Source organism: Geospiza fortis, unplaced genomic scaffold, assembly GCF_000277835.1.
Source record: "Geospiza fortis unplaced genomic scaffold, GeoFor_1.0 scaffold538, whole genome shotgun sequence".
In the NCBI taxonomy this organism is placed as follows: domain Eukaryota; kingdom Metazoa; phylum Chordata; class Aves; order Passeriformes; family Thraupidae; genus Geospiza; species Geospiza fortis.
The window spans coordinates 3,519,943-3,533,737 of NW_005054368.1; the positions used below are offsets into that span (position 1 = coordinate 3,519,943).

At 46.7% G+C, this 13,795-nt stretch overlaps 1 protein-coding gene across 2 annotated transcripts in view; it reads right to left on the reverse strand.

The window, feature by feature from the left end:
• Positions 1–7,346: 7,346 nt before the first annotated feature.
• Positions 7,347–13,795, reverse strand: part of SPECC1 (sperm antigen with calponin homology and coiled-coil domains 1) — a 65,532-nt gene continuing 59,083 nt past the window's right edge. For both annotated transcript variants that reach the window (XM_031059792.1, XM_031059793.1), the window contains 3 exons: positions 13,458–13,574; positions 12,860–12,919; positions 7,347–12,152 (listed from right to left, as the gene is read on the reverse strand). In XM_031059792.1, the coding sequence (XP_030915652.1) occupies positions 12,063–12,152; positions 12,860–12,919; positions 13,458–13,574 (267 nt within the window). In that variant the 3' untranslated portion in view covers positions 7,347–12,062. The remainder of the gene's footprint in view (positions 12,153–12,859; positions 12,920–13,457; positions 13,575–13,795) is intronic.

Genomic DNA, 13,795 nt, shown 5'->3' on the forward strand with positions numbered 1-13,795 from the left:
CCTGAACCCCCAACCCCGGCCCCGCTCCCCGGCCCCGCATCCCCCGGCCCGGGTGGGCGGCTCCCCCGAGGTTTTGGGCACCGCTTTGCACAATTCGGAATAAAAAGTTGCCCTCTCTGTCCCCAAAGTCGAGGACTCCGGATGCTGCTGCTGCTCCGGGACAGCGGAGTTGCAGCACCGAAAATAAAATTCGCCACCAGCAGAGCGCTGACCCAAAGTAGGAGATTTCACAAAGTCCTGGCAGCGCTCGGTCTCTGTATGGTTGTGGCACAGCGGGGCATTTCCTGATGTAAGAAATGGCAAAATACCACGGATTAGCAAATGCTGTTACTCACAGGGCTGAAGTGGTTGAGTTTCAGTCTAAGAAGCATAAAAAACAGTTATACCTGAAGGGGTTGTCTGCTCTGGCGGATCTTAAACCAGCAGGGAAGGTGAAGGTAATTTAATAACTGGTTACCTTTTCATTGCAGGTTTCATGCTTTATATTGTGTTCACCATCAAAACACAGAACAGAGATTGAACTTCACACCACTGCCAAAGCATCCAGCAGCAATGAATAGCTCAGGGTAGAAAGTGGAAAAAAATTCAAACAATTAAAGAAAATAAACCTTCCTGTAGCAAACAGAAAGTAAAAGATATTGCCATTGATTTCCTTTTTTTTTTTTTTAACAAAGTTGTAAACTAAATCCTGTGGAAGGGAATGCTTTCTGAGGATCCAGAGTTAAATCAGAGCAAAATACCTATGGGAAAAACAGGATTGAAATCATTTCTTTGGGTGTAGTGCAAATGGAAACACTCCTGCTGACCAGCAATGATTTGGGTCAGACAGATACAAAGGGGGACTCTTAATTTATATTGAACAAAGTAATTTTTATCAAGTTGGACATTTCAGGGTGTTGAAAGAAAGCTGTGCCAGGGGTACATTTCATTGGATGGGGACACACAGAGGGATCTGCACACAGGAGCATCACTGCCCCTTGCGCTCCCACCAGGACCTTTGCACTTTGCATTCCAGGCACTCTGCTGTCACAGGGAAGAACCAATCCCACGATGGCATTAACAGGGAAGCCCTTAAATCCCGGGATTCAAACCTCAGTTTTTGCCTGAAGTGCCCTGAAAGGAGCAGCAGAGTTTGAGGTGAGCTCAAGGTTCACAGCCCCAGGTCTGGCTGCTCCATCAGAGCTGGCTGGATCCTGAACTTGCCCACACTGGTTTGGTTTATTTATTATTTTGGGATAAGTGCAGCTTCCCTCATCCAGAGCCTGTTATAACCATGTGAACTATCACAGAGAAGCACTTTTCCCCCCAGAGGGATGGATTTACATCAGGGTTTTTACACACATTGTTTTCCTAGTGCAGGAACATGTGCCAACAGCCACCTTCTGCTGCTTTACAGCACCTCAGCAAAACCAGAATTAACTTTCTGCAGTGGACACATTTTATTAAAGATCTGCTTTTGTGATCATGGAAGCACTTATTACGGACTGAGCCCAGGGAAATTGTGGTTTGTCAAGTCAGACATGAACAGAGAAACCATTATTTCAGGTTCTGATGAATAGGTTGTTTGGGCAAGGTCTCTGTGAGACAGGTAGCGAGGCAGTGAAAATTGTGGATTTTGCATTACAGGGAGATTCATGGCTCTCCAAAGCAGCAGAAGCTGTGCCAAGGTCCAGTGGTTTATTCTGGCAGTAACTGGTGCAATTGAGCTGACTCCCAATACAACTCCTGCAAGGGGAGCCAAGGACAAGTGTGCTCAGCTCTGTTCTACCAAACCTGGTTAAATCCTGCTGGCAGGAAGAACAGGATGAGCCCATTCCCAGATCCTGCCCTCCAGCTGTGCTCTTTGAGCCCTCTTTAAATACCTGGCATCACAAACCCTCCATGAAACACCAGCTGAACTCTGCTGCCAGGTGGAGAACGAGCTGAGCACTGAGAAACCCTGCAGCTCCCGGGGGATCCACAGGTGAGAGGCTGCAAATTTATCTTCTGGAATCTGTAAAGGAGCAAGGAAATCACAGAACCATCGAGGCAAACGCGGCCCAGAGCCGACAGCCTGATGGGTGATGAATCCATTCAAGAATCGGAGCGCAACAGCACCATGGCAGCCCCGGAGCCCTGCTGGATGCTCAGATGTCAGACGCAGATGAATCACCACTACTATTATTTTCCTGGATTCCGCTTCCCTCCAGGGATTCGCCTCCCAGCCCTCACGTAGGGAACAGCAGCAGCCCCGATCTGCTGCTTTCAAGTGCAAGAACTGCCCGGGCTCCTTTGTTCGAGGGAAGCCGATTGAAAGGGATCCCACGTTGCGCTCGGAGCTGCGCTGGGAGAAGGGAGCGGCGCCCTGGGGCGGCCACGGCCGCTGTCCCCCGGCCTCGGCAGGAGCCCTCCAGCCTCGTACGTGCTGTTCCTTCTGTCGCTGCCGTCCCGGGGGAGCGGAGCTGCCGCTTCGCAGGCCGAGCTCTTCCTGCAGCCCCTGTGATCTCCCCTGAGCAGGCTCCGAGGACTTCCCGAGCGAGCTGTGCCTTCACACCTCCAGCGCTCTTGGCCCAGGCACAAAGAGCTGGAGAGGAGCCCCAGTAACACATCCCTGCACACACACCCAGCCAGCAGGCTGTAACACTGAGCTCTCAGTACTCACCTCTCTTGAAACTCAGATTACTAGGGAAAAAATGCTCCCCTCTTATTAGCCTTTTACAATGAAATAGCTATTCATAGATTCCTGAAATACCTGCAATTCTTTTCATTCATTAGGAAGAAACTCATATAAAGCTTAATGGATTGCAGAAACATTATACACTAACAAAGGCAAGATGCTTCAAGAAACAGGAGGAATGCTCATTCAGCATTGCACAACACCAAAAAATTATAGAAAGAAGCAATGTTAAAAAAGGTATATTTTATAAAAAGTTCCCACAAAATATATGTGGGGGAAATACAAACAGAAAACTGATTTACCCCCGGGGCCTCGGCAAGCCCTCCAGCCTCGTACGTGCTGTTCCTTCTGTCGCTGCCGTCCCGGGGGAGCGGAGCTGCCGCTTCGCAGGCCGAGCTCTTCCTGCAGCCCCTGTGATCTCCCCTGAGCAGGCTCCGAGGACTTCCCGAGCGAGCTGTGCCTTCACACCTCCAGCGCTCTTGGCCCAGGCACAAAGAGCTGGAGAGGAGCCCCAGTAACACATCCCTGCACACACACCCAGCCAGGGCCCGGCCAGCCCGGGGCAAGGCTCTGAGCACCAAGAAACACCCGAGCCAGGGAGAGCTGAGATGTTCGTGTGGTCCCGCAGCCAGATTTGCCAGCTCAGACACTCCTCAGCAGCCTCGACAACAAATTCTCCTCTCTAAGCCCGCAGAGTTAAAGAACAAACATTGAAGCGGGAGAATCTCTGCTGCAAAGGGACACAGACATTGTCTGGCTATCAAAAATAAAGGTGGATGCCATACAAGAAGTCCATCTGTCTCGCTGCTTCAGGCACATCATCACAGTGGCTTTGGCAGCCCTGCACCGACCTGTGCGTGCTGCAGCAGTGGGCAGAGCTGCCTCTGGAGTGTGCAGGGTATCAGCCCAGCACTGGTGGCTTTGCAAGCAGAGGAGCTGCCACCCATCCCTTCCCGTGGAGGGCAGCTCCACCCCAAAACTGCCATGACACGGGGGAATCAGGAGAGACAGAGGCACTGCCACCCAAACCCCATCCCCATCCCCACTCAAGCCTCCACTGGTACTTCTGAGCTGTTTTCCCGGACAAGACAGAGCCTGTCCTGAGCCTGACTCCAAGGAAGGATTCCCAAGACACAACGCAACCCCTAAACCGCAGAGCAGGTACAAAAACCGCCTTTGAAATGGTGCTGCCAGCGACAGGCTGAACTGCTCGGTCTGCCCGAGCCAGCTGAAAGGAATGGATGGGTTTGGATAACTTGCAGGCACCTCTGCATGTTTATTGCCCACATTGTGTTGAGCATTAGCACATCAAAGGCTCCTGATGAGCCCTGAATTAAATGATGAGGAGAGGAATAGCCCAAGGTGAGGTTGGTAACTGTAGGGCTGTGGGCATTTTGCTGGAAGAGATGGAAAACAAAGAGTGAAATTCCAGGGAAAGCTATTTCCATACTGGAGATTTCAACCATTCGGCAAAACCCTTGGAAAACCAAACAGAAAAACTTGGTTAAGATCGTAAACTGTGGATGAACAAACTTGGATTTTCCTAGTCCCCAGGGTCATTGCCAGATAATAAACGTGTATTATCCTGGAATCTTAAACCGGTGCTTTAAATTATCTGCAAGAACTCATCTCACAACAATGCAGGTGTGTGAATTCTTTAGAAATTGTTTCATTAGAAAACAAAGAAGTCACCACAGGACTGGGAAAAAAAAAAACCCCATAAATGGCTCCACCAAAGGGGTTGAATTAAAAAGGAAGGATTTTGGCTGAGTGAAGTCCAAGGTATGAGAACACAATTTTGAAAAAACTTTTCTTTTTTTTTTTTTTTCCTCTGTGTTTGGTTTTGTGTACTAACCAGCTTCTGGTGTGGAAAGCCAAGTGCCTCTTCCAGCAGGATTTGTGAAGCAAACCCGCTGCTCGATCCCCACAGTGCTGAGCCCTGCACGGGGCTCCCAGCAGGCACTGGGCCCAGTGTCTCCGTTATGCTGGTGGAGCTGGTACAGCCAATCTCCCCGAGAAATCAATGGGAAGCGTTGTGTTTCCAGGCCAACATCAGCTCCGGAGAAGCTGGACAGGCAATGATGCCCTTTGCAATTCAAACAACCTGTGATTGCTTCATTCAGAGCTGAGCTGCTTCCTGGGCAGAACCTTCACGAGTTCCTACGCCCAGAGCTTGCTGAGTGTCCTCTTCACTCCCAATCAACACTGCACAGCAAAAGGAGAAGTGGTTCTGCTCCCTGACATCAGGGAAATGAGTCCTCCGCCCCAGCCTTTAAAGCAATTCAGGTTCATGTACAGATGTGACATTTGGAGCTCCAAATGAATGCAGTGAAAGGTCTTGAACGGGTGCAACACAACTGCTCTGAATATGGAATTATGCTCAAATACTAGAGAAAAGCAAGATTTAGTTCAAATCCCTCAGCTGGCTTTCTCTGCAAGATGAGCTCATGATTTATAAGTATCTGTTATTATTATTATTGAGATTATCTGTGGCTGTCAGAGGACATAAAAACCTCTGGTGTTCCAGGTCCCAGCCAGAGCTCTGAAAACCACTTTTGATCCCCAAAAATCAGACTCCTTTCACAGGCAGAGCCAGGTAGGTCACCCAGGGGTTAAAGAGCAGCTTAGCTGTGGTGAAGGGAAGCTGCAGAATACACACAAAAATACAAATGAGCAAATGCAGGGGCAGGACCAACCTTCCTGTGCACAGCAGCAAATACTGAATCTGCACTCAAAGCCTGTCTGAACCCCAAGGTTGTTATTGCACAGCCCCTGCTGGATTGCTCCATCAGAGATGAGGGTTTTGTTTCATCCATGCTCCACAACCACTGGCAAAAGGAAACCTGGTGCTGTTGAAGCCCAAGAATTTGGTTAATGTGGATTCCATCCTTGCAAGACTCCATCAGAAACCCTCTGAGCTCAGTCCCTCTGAAACTATCCCATGGCATATTATTTATTATTAATATTATTAACCCCTCTGCAAGCCTCAGACAGAACTCCCCCTTTTCCAGAAGGGCTCTCCAGGGCTGAGCTTTGCAGAGATTATTATTTCTGAATAAATTATTTTTATTCAGACACATTTAGGTTGCCTGGGCTGAACACTTTCATTCATTGCTTTCACTGGACCTGCCCTGGTTGTAGTTCAAATTTGGGTAAGGAAAGTAACAACCGTTCTCTAACTGAAAAAAACCCAAGAGTCATGGTTGCAGCCTCACTTCCCAGGAATTTCATCCCGTTGGGAGAATGTTGGGAATGTCCTGAGGAATCGCTCACCTGGGGAGTTCCTTTGTCTCCACGATTAGAGCCTGGGAGTGGCTTCCTGTGAGACAAAGGATGAGCTGACCGAGGAGGCAAAAGTTACAGCACATCAAGGTGGAACAAAGGTTTGAACTGCTATAAATTATTTTTTTTTTAAGCCAAGAGAAGTTTTAACGGGAGATTTGCACAGAAGGTGTGCAGCCGTGTGGAGCAGGTTAAGAAAGGCATTTGCTCCCACGTTAATTCTCTTAATCTTGTTACTTTCTCTTTAACCAGCTTAAACTCTTGCTGGGGGGCTGAGGATGAAGCCTCGGTCACTGCAGTGTATTTAAGAGAGAAAAGCAGCTCACTTTCTGGATGTGTGAATAATATTTACCCACGCTGACATTTTACAGCCTCATTTTCTTCCTGTTAAGCTCAATAAAACCAGTGACTCCCCCAGCACCTGACTCTCCTGGGTAACATTTACTCCAGAGCCCTCCAGTATTAAACTGGATAATTCTGTGAGGCTTCAACCACCTGCTTCTGACCTTTGCAGCCCATCTGGAAGACTCTTTATTCTACTCACATTTCTTATGCTTCTCTTCCATCTGCTCTGCCTTCCTCCTTTCACCAGTCAGGAAGGGAATTCTTTCCATGCCAATCCATGTTCTCCAAGCACCAGGAGTCACTGAAAGCACACTGAGCCACAGAGCAGCCCTGGATCCTGTCCTCTCACCCCGCCTACAACCACCCACAAATCCCCCCAGGAAAATATTGGCTTTAGATTTCAGTCTCTTGCTGAACCAAACCTGTCCATGGCTCTCCCTCACTGGCCATGCCCACAGAGAATCCAGCTTTCCCCACAAATGAATCAAAGCACTAGGAGTGTACTCTGAAAAGAGACAGCAGAGCCTGGGAGCATCATTTAAGGCCCAGCATTAAAAATCCAGGGCTGAAACACAATACTTAGGTGGGGAAAGGCAAAGTAGCTTGGGTTATGTAAATGACAACTTTTCCCACAGGGTTTCACCTGCCCAGCTGGACACAAACACACCTGAGAGGCCTGAAGAGCTTTAAATGCTCGTTTCTTTTATCATCTCAGTTTTCTTTGCTTACTTGGCAGCTGGATTGTTCTGGTATTGCTGTCACCACCTTGGTGAGACAAAAGCAGCCTCTGTGAAATTGTTCTGGAATTTGATCTCAGCACCTCTGAAAGCTCTGTGGGTAGAGGGGATGGTGGCTGCAGAAGACTCCAAGGGATGTTTCTGGCACTGTGCACACACTGCTCACTCTCTGCAATGTTCTGTCACTGCCTCCCAGGTGCTTTGAGCTCTGGGAGTTGTCATCTCACCTTCCAGACTGCCATCCAAACTGGCCTTGAACACTTCCAGGGATGGGAGATACTTTGGATTTTGTACTGTATGTAGGTAACGGAAACATTTCAACAAACCTCAGAAACAGAAAAAGATTTATTAGAAATATTACACAGATTTTGCATCATACATTTTAATAATGTTAATATTTAAATATTAGCATGTCCAAATCTGCAATGCTTAGTATGTACATTCTAATGTGCTCTTTGTATAAATTAGATTATGATGGAACATCTGTACCCAACAGAGAAAGCTAAAACTGTCAGAGGTGATCATCCCATATGACAAACTCAAGCCTGGACCAACAGTCAATAAAAACATTGTGTCCAGCACTGTCCAATGGGACTTGGCACACGTGCAAGTCAAAAATGGAGAGACCATCAGTTGAGAAAATAAAGTTACTTGCAGTTCAGTGAGAAGCTGCTTCTGCACTGTGTCGGTGAGTGAGCGTCGATGGCACTGCAGTTGGGACAAACCAACACAGCTGAGCATAGTAGAACTTATTGCTGGGTTTAAAAATGTCTTAATGCTCCATGCCCTGAGTCTTTTTAGGCAAAAAGCCCTCTTGTGACAGGAAAATGCATAATCTCATCCCATACAGCCCCTACCTGTGATCAGATGCACAAGGCTCAGCTTTGCCAAGAGCTGGCCCAGTCAGATCCTTGCTGCTGGTACCCCCAGCACAGCAGGATGAGGGAGGTATGAACAAACCAACAAGCCCAGGCTCGTGTGGTCACTGCCAAGGAAGGGGGAAAGTCAGGGAAGCCAAAAGGTGGATTTTTGAAGAGTTCCAGGTCAGGAATTAAACTGGGAAGAACCAACCATTCTGCCAACGTGCACTTGGTTCAGACAGAAAACTTGCACAGAACTGGTTGCACGTACAAAACAAGAGAGAAAACCTGTCAAAACCAACTTCCAATCACAGAAAGAAAACTGCCAAACCTCAAAGGGACCCTGCATAAGTCCCAAATCCCTCTGCTTAGCACAGCTGCCTTGCTGCAGTGCAGGAAGAACAGGAAGCCTTTGTCCCCTTTGTGTTGCGGGAAGGGGAGCCTGGCAAGGGCAGCCAACTGCGCTGTGTCCTCCCCTCACCTGCTGAGACCCCCAGGCTGCACTCTTAGGAGGAATGCCCCTCAAGCTGACAGCCCACACAGACCCTCTGATGTCCTTTGTGACAAAGAGCCCCAGGTGTGTCTGTCCCCTGTCCCTCCCCTCACACTCTGGGCTCTCCCTCAGTCTCACCAGGAACTTTCAGACAAAGCTCCTCAGCCCTTCTAGAAAAGCTCCTCACAGGGCTGACTGTGGGCTCACTCCTCACTCCTCTGTACCTTCCCAAGCCATGAAACAATTTGTACCTTCTCTGTCTCACCTGAAATCCCAGGGGCAGGACTGTACCTCCCACAGTCCAATCTCCTTTCCTCTCCTACCCTACAGCACATCCCTCCCTGGAATGTCACTGGCACCCCCTTCCTAACCCTTCTTCTCACCTGCTCATCCCAAATCAGCCGTTTGCTTCCCTGCAGTCCCACAGACTCCCCAGGTGGTGCCTGTGAGTGAAATCCAAGGAGCAAGGTACAAGACAAGATTTATCTGCCTGCACACCAGGGAATGAGCCATTACTCCTAAGAGGCAAAGTCAGAAAGGATTTAGGAGGTTCAGACAAACCTACTGCTCAACATCATCCCTGTCACATCATCACATTCAGGACATTTTCAGAGAATTCTCAGAACTTCTATAAAGACTATCCACATATTCTCTTGCTTAATTAAATTCCCTGACTTTAAAGGCAGCTGGAACTTAAATTTTGCAGCTCCAATCTGAGATGTCTCACAAGGGCCTGTAAAGTCTCTGAAAATCAGGCCTGCAGCATCTCATATAGGATAAATTTAAATTCATATTGAAATTTTAAGGCAGCGTGAAAAACGACAGCAACTTGTGAAAATCAAGGTCTAGAAATGTAACTGTGCAAGGTTTAAAAATGAACAAATAAACAATATTCTTAATTTAAAAAAATAATCTGGAAAACCATCTCTCAAAGTATCAAAATAAGATGTTTTGCAGGTTTGAGGACAGAACAGTAACATTGAAGAAAAGATAAAATCAAGTATCTTCTTCCCTACTACAACTCTGTGTTGTAACTAACTCCTAGCTAAGTAAAAAAATTAGGAATACACCACTAGAATTGGGTAGAATTAGTGTTTGGACTATGCTGCTGGGAGGGGCATAGGAGAGGAAGCAGCAAAGAGATGACAGAAACATTGCTTTGCACAAATCATTTGGAAAAAAAGAGAAACAGCTCCTGGATCCCACAGAATGGTCTGTAAGGGTAAAGTGAGCCTTGAGAGCCAGAGCAGTGCCAGAAGAGCCCTGGGAGCACAGGATGCTCACACAGGAGGTAACACACACCCCATGGACACTGAGCCACGCTGCAAACCCTTCCACAGGGTTAAAATTCCCTTTTTTTACATCATTTACTCTGACTTTAAGATGTTTACCACACACTGGGAATTAAAAGTGTTTTTCTCATCCCCGCAAGTGCCCAATCCAAAGCCCACTGAGGAATATGGAATTTTCTGTGCTGACTTCACTCCAGCTTTGAACTCCAGCCCGTTGGAGAGAACTGGGATCCCTGCCAGGGGACACCTCCAGGGAAAAGAGCTGCTGCATCCACCAGGCAATGGGGCCCTGCAGTGCCAGTGCCTCAAGGAACTCTGCTCAGGACAGTTTTCCTCTTCCATCTCATCCTGTATTTTAGAGCAACTCATCTTGGGTTCTCCATGGACAGCAGGGCGTGCTGAGAAATCCCAGAGTGAATTCCACCTAGGAAGGGCTCCCCTGCAAGGACTGCCTTGGCAGCACTCAGCTGGTTTCTCACAGTCAGGATGGCAGTCAGTGTGCAGGGGCACTGTCAGCGCTCTCCCCTGGCCATTTTTATCACACAGCCTCTCCAAAGATTGGAGCTGGACTTTCCCAGAGGCAATAGATTAGAATAAATTTCAGACTAAAACCAAGAGCAAGAGATGGTTTTGTCCTCGCCCAGAACAGGCACTGCCTTCCTCCAGCATCCTCTTTGTTCAAAGCACTCCCTGGCCTCTTCCATCTATTCCTGAATCCTTTATTCTGCTGTGAGAACACCAAGTCTGAAATACATTGTTTATTAATTAAATAGCATTACAAAGTAAAATCAAATCAAATAACAAAGCACTACGGGGAACCAGAGGCTGAGATCAGCCACCTGCAAAGCCCTTGAAAGCCTGAAATCAATTTTGTTCTGTGAAATCTCTTGTTTCCATTTCATGAGCCTTTTTCCAGGAGGCAGGAGCAGTGAGCACTAGTATTTTTTACAAGAGAGAAATGATCCCTAGCTCCCTAAGACTAATGTCCACAAAGCATCAGGGTTAAGCACAGTAACTAATCACCAACTTTCTCCTACCAGCATGCCCTGAAGCAGCCAGGCAGCCTTTACATGCTCTCCCAGACCTGCTCCTAGAACAAATCCAGCAGCCTGTTGGATGCTTCCATCTTTGGAGATAAACACAAAAATTAATTTCATCAGGTGAAATGAGAGACACAGAATAATGGACACTTCACAGTGTCTATCAGGCATTTTCCTAACAGTGTTTCTGAGGTGGGAAGCTGCTCCCTGGCGCCTGATATCCCTGGCACAGACGGGTTCCAGTTACATTGCTTGTCATCTGTGGAGTGAAGCTGCACCTTCCATTGGTGCTGATATATGACTGTGTTCCTTTACAGCATGACATCATCTCCAAGCATGTCCCAGTGCTCCATGGGCTGTATTTCATGGCCCAGGGCACAGGCTGTCTCCAGATTCCTGCCTCCAGGCAGCAATGACACAGCTCTGCTGACCAGACAGGAGCAACACAGAAGGAAGAAGGTGCTCCACTCAATCCACAAAAAATATGAGATGTCACTGTATTGCTCACCTGATTACTGGCACCTCTCAAGCTAAAGCTGTTAAATTGCATTTGCAATGTTCCTGTGATAACTGTGCCTGCACAGTCAGCCAGGAAACCAAGCTCTGGCTTCCCAGAGTAATCAAATAATGAAGTTGGAGTAATAAACCTATTTTTCCTCAAAGAGATTATTTCTGTTTGAGATGAAATGAAGTCCCAGCACCTAACAGGACCTTCAGACTTATTTCACTAGCTGGTGATAAACAGAGGGTGGTTTCTGAGTTACAAATGATCCTGTTACCATCCTGCTGGTTATGCTATGAGTAAATTAGTGCAGTTATTGGGTGAGATGTGTGAGAGTAACTCAGGTTGAGGTTCTACAACTTAAGTGCATCTGTCAAGGTGTTTTATAAAATACATGGAGGCAAGAAAACAACATGTACTTGGGATGAATTAAGCATCTTTTGGCAAGAAGAGCATTTTTGTGAGCTTTTGTATTAATATTAATCTCCCAGCCTCCCTTGAGTGCCAGCATAGTCCAACATTGACTTAAAACTTCATTGTGTAGCAGGTCTCCTGTCAAGGCAAACGTTGTTAGCCCAAGGGATCCTCTTCAGAAATATCCCATGTGTGCTTGAAAACGCTTTGCAATTTCCATGTGGGAGCAAACTTACCAATGGATTTGGTTTGCAAAGGTGGACAACAGGGAATTATTTGGTTGCAGTCCCAGATGGAATCAAACCTATGGAAGAGCCTCCTTTCACACTAAGAGCTTTGCTTGGTTGTGGAAGAGGAGCGAGCAGGTTTTTAAAGTGATCGAGTGCATCTGTAGCATTCTTTGTTCTCTTCCCCACTCGTGTCCACCTCTTGCTCTGCAGCTCAGGTCTCAAAGTATTTGTAGATCTGGGCCACGTACTGCATGACGCTCTGCCAGTCGGGCCGGTCCGTGTACATCATCTCGCTGAGCTCCTGCCAGACACAGCACCACGCTCAGGCAGCCCCACATGGCTCTCCCCTGAGCCCCCTCCACACTTCTGCTCCCACTCCTGAGCCCCTTACAGCCATCAGGATCACTGGGATGATCACTGGGCAAGTGCAATTCTGAAATCTCTTCATGCATTCTACAATCTAAAATATTTCTTTCATCTGTAATCAAAGATCACTTCTCTATACAACTTCATTTAAGCAGATCCTTCTTTGCTTCTGAATCTAGCTCATGAACCCCATAATAGTTTTCCCTTCATATTAAACTTCTATCTCCCTTGTCATATAGTTAATTTTGGAAAAGTTTTTTTGAACAGTTTAACATCTTTCTGTTTCTTAAAGCACTAAAACAACAGGAAACAAAATGGTGCAACCATTAATGTAATGGTGTAATATGGCAAGTCTGTCCATAAAATTATGAATAATCTGCAGCTGGCATCTAAAATAAGAACATAATCCATTCCCTCATTTCAATAGTGGATGACCTTCAGCAGCTCCTCCAAATTATATTTATTCTGTGATTCTACAAATTCTTTCTGGAAGTTCTGCTAACGCCTTCCTGATGGTGGTGCAGCCTTCCCCAGCACCGTGTGACACTTTGAGTGCAAGGTCACTGACTGGCCTCATGGCAAAAAGGAAAGGTGTTGGAATGGTGTTTGCAAAAAATGTCCCCTTGCTCAAAGGTTACTCACCAGACTGGGTTTGATGCCCACACTTTCAGCAGCTTGAAATGCCAACAGCAGATTTCTCTTCTGTAAAAATAAAGTTCAAAAGGATTAACATCAAAGCACTGCTCCTGAACCTTTCCTTGCATCTGGTTACCCAGTAAGTTTAAATGAGCAGGTGTATTTGAAAACTAAACCCCTGGATTCCATACTTGCCTGCAGACTCTTTTTTGAGTCTCACTCTTTTTTGATCACTCACAAGTTCTTTGTCTTTGAACAGCTCATCTACTTCTGCCTGAGTGACACCCTCTGTTTTTGACAAATAGGTTGTTGTGAAACTGGTTACAACTGGAAAAAAAAAACCCTACAGTTCTGTCTTTACTATGAGTGAAAGGTTTCTGCAAAGGTTTTAATTAATATAAGGCATTGTTGTACATCATATAATTCTTACTGTGATAGATACTGTCTTTGTGTTTATTGCAGCACTCACTGGATTTAGCCAACCTGTCACTGACTTCTCACCCAGCAGTCCCTGCATTTCTCTCTGGGAGTTCACTGTTGGTTTCCTTCCCCTTTTCATCCATTCTGTTCACTGTGAATTCTGCAAATGTACAACACAACTTACTTTGTCCTGGCCGTTGAGCTCCTGGTAAGGAATATGTGCCGGCAAATATGTGTGCAGGAGAGCACAGAAGGCCAGCCCATCACTCCAGCTGCTGCTGAAGTTGGTAATATCAATATTCTGTAAGAGAAAACATGAGTCATCCTTGAACAGTGCTACACAACACCAACAACAACAACAAAATCTCCAAACAATAGTTTTTATGCAGCCATGGAACAAAAACCCCAGAACTGAGCTAGAAATATCTGTGGTGACACTCCCAACACTGCTATCTCCAAAAGGAGGGAGGTAAAGAAGAAAAATTTAGAAATAGATAGTCTAATAGAGTTGGGAGTTTATAT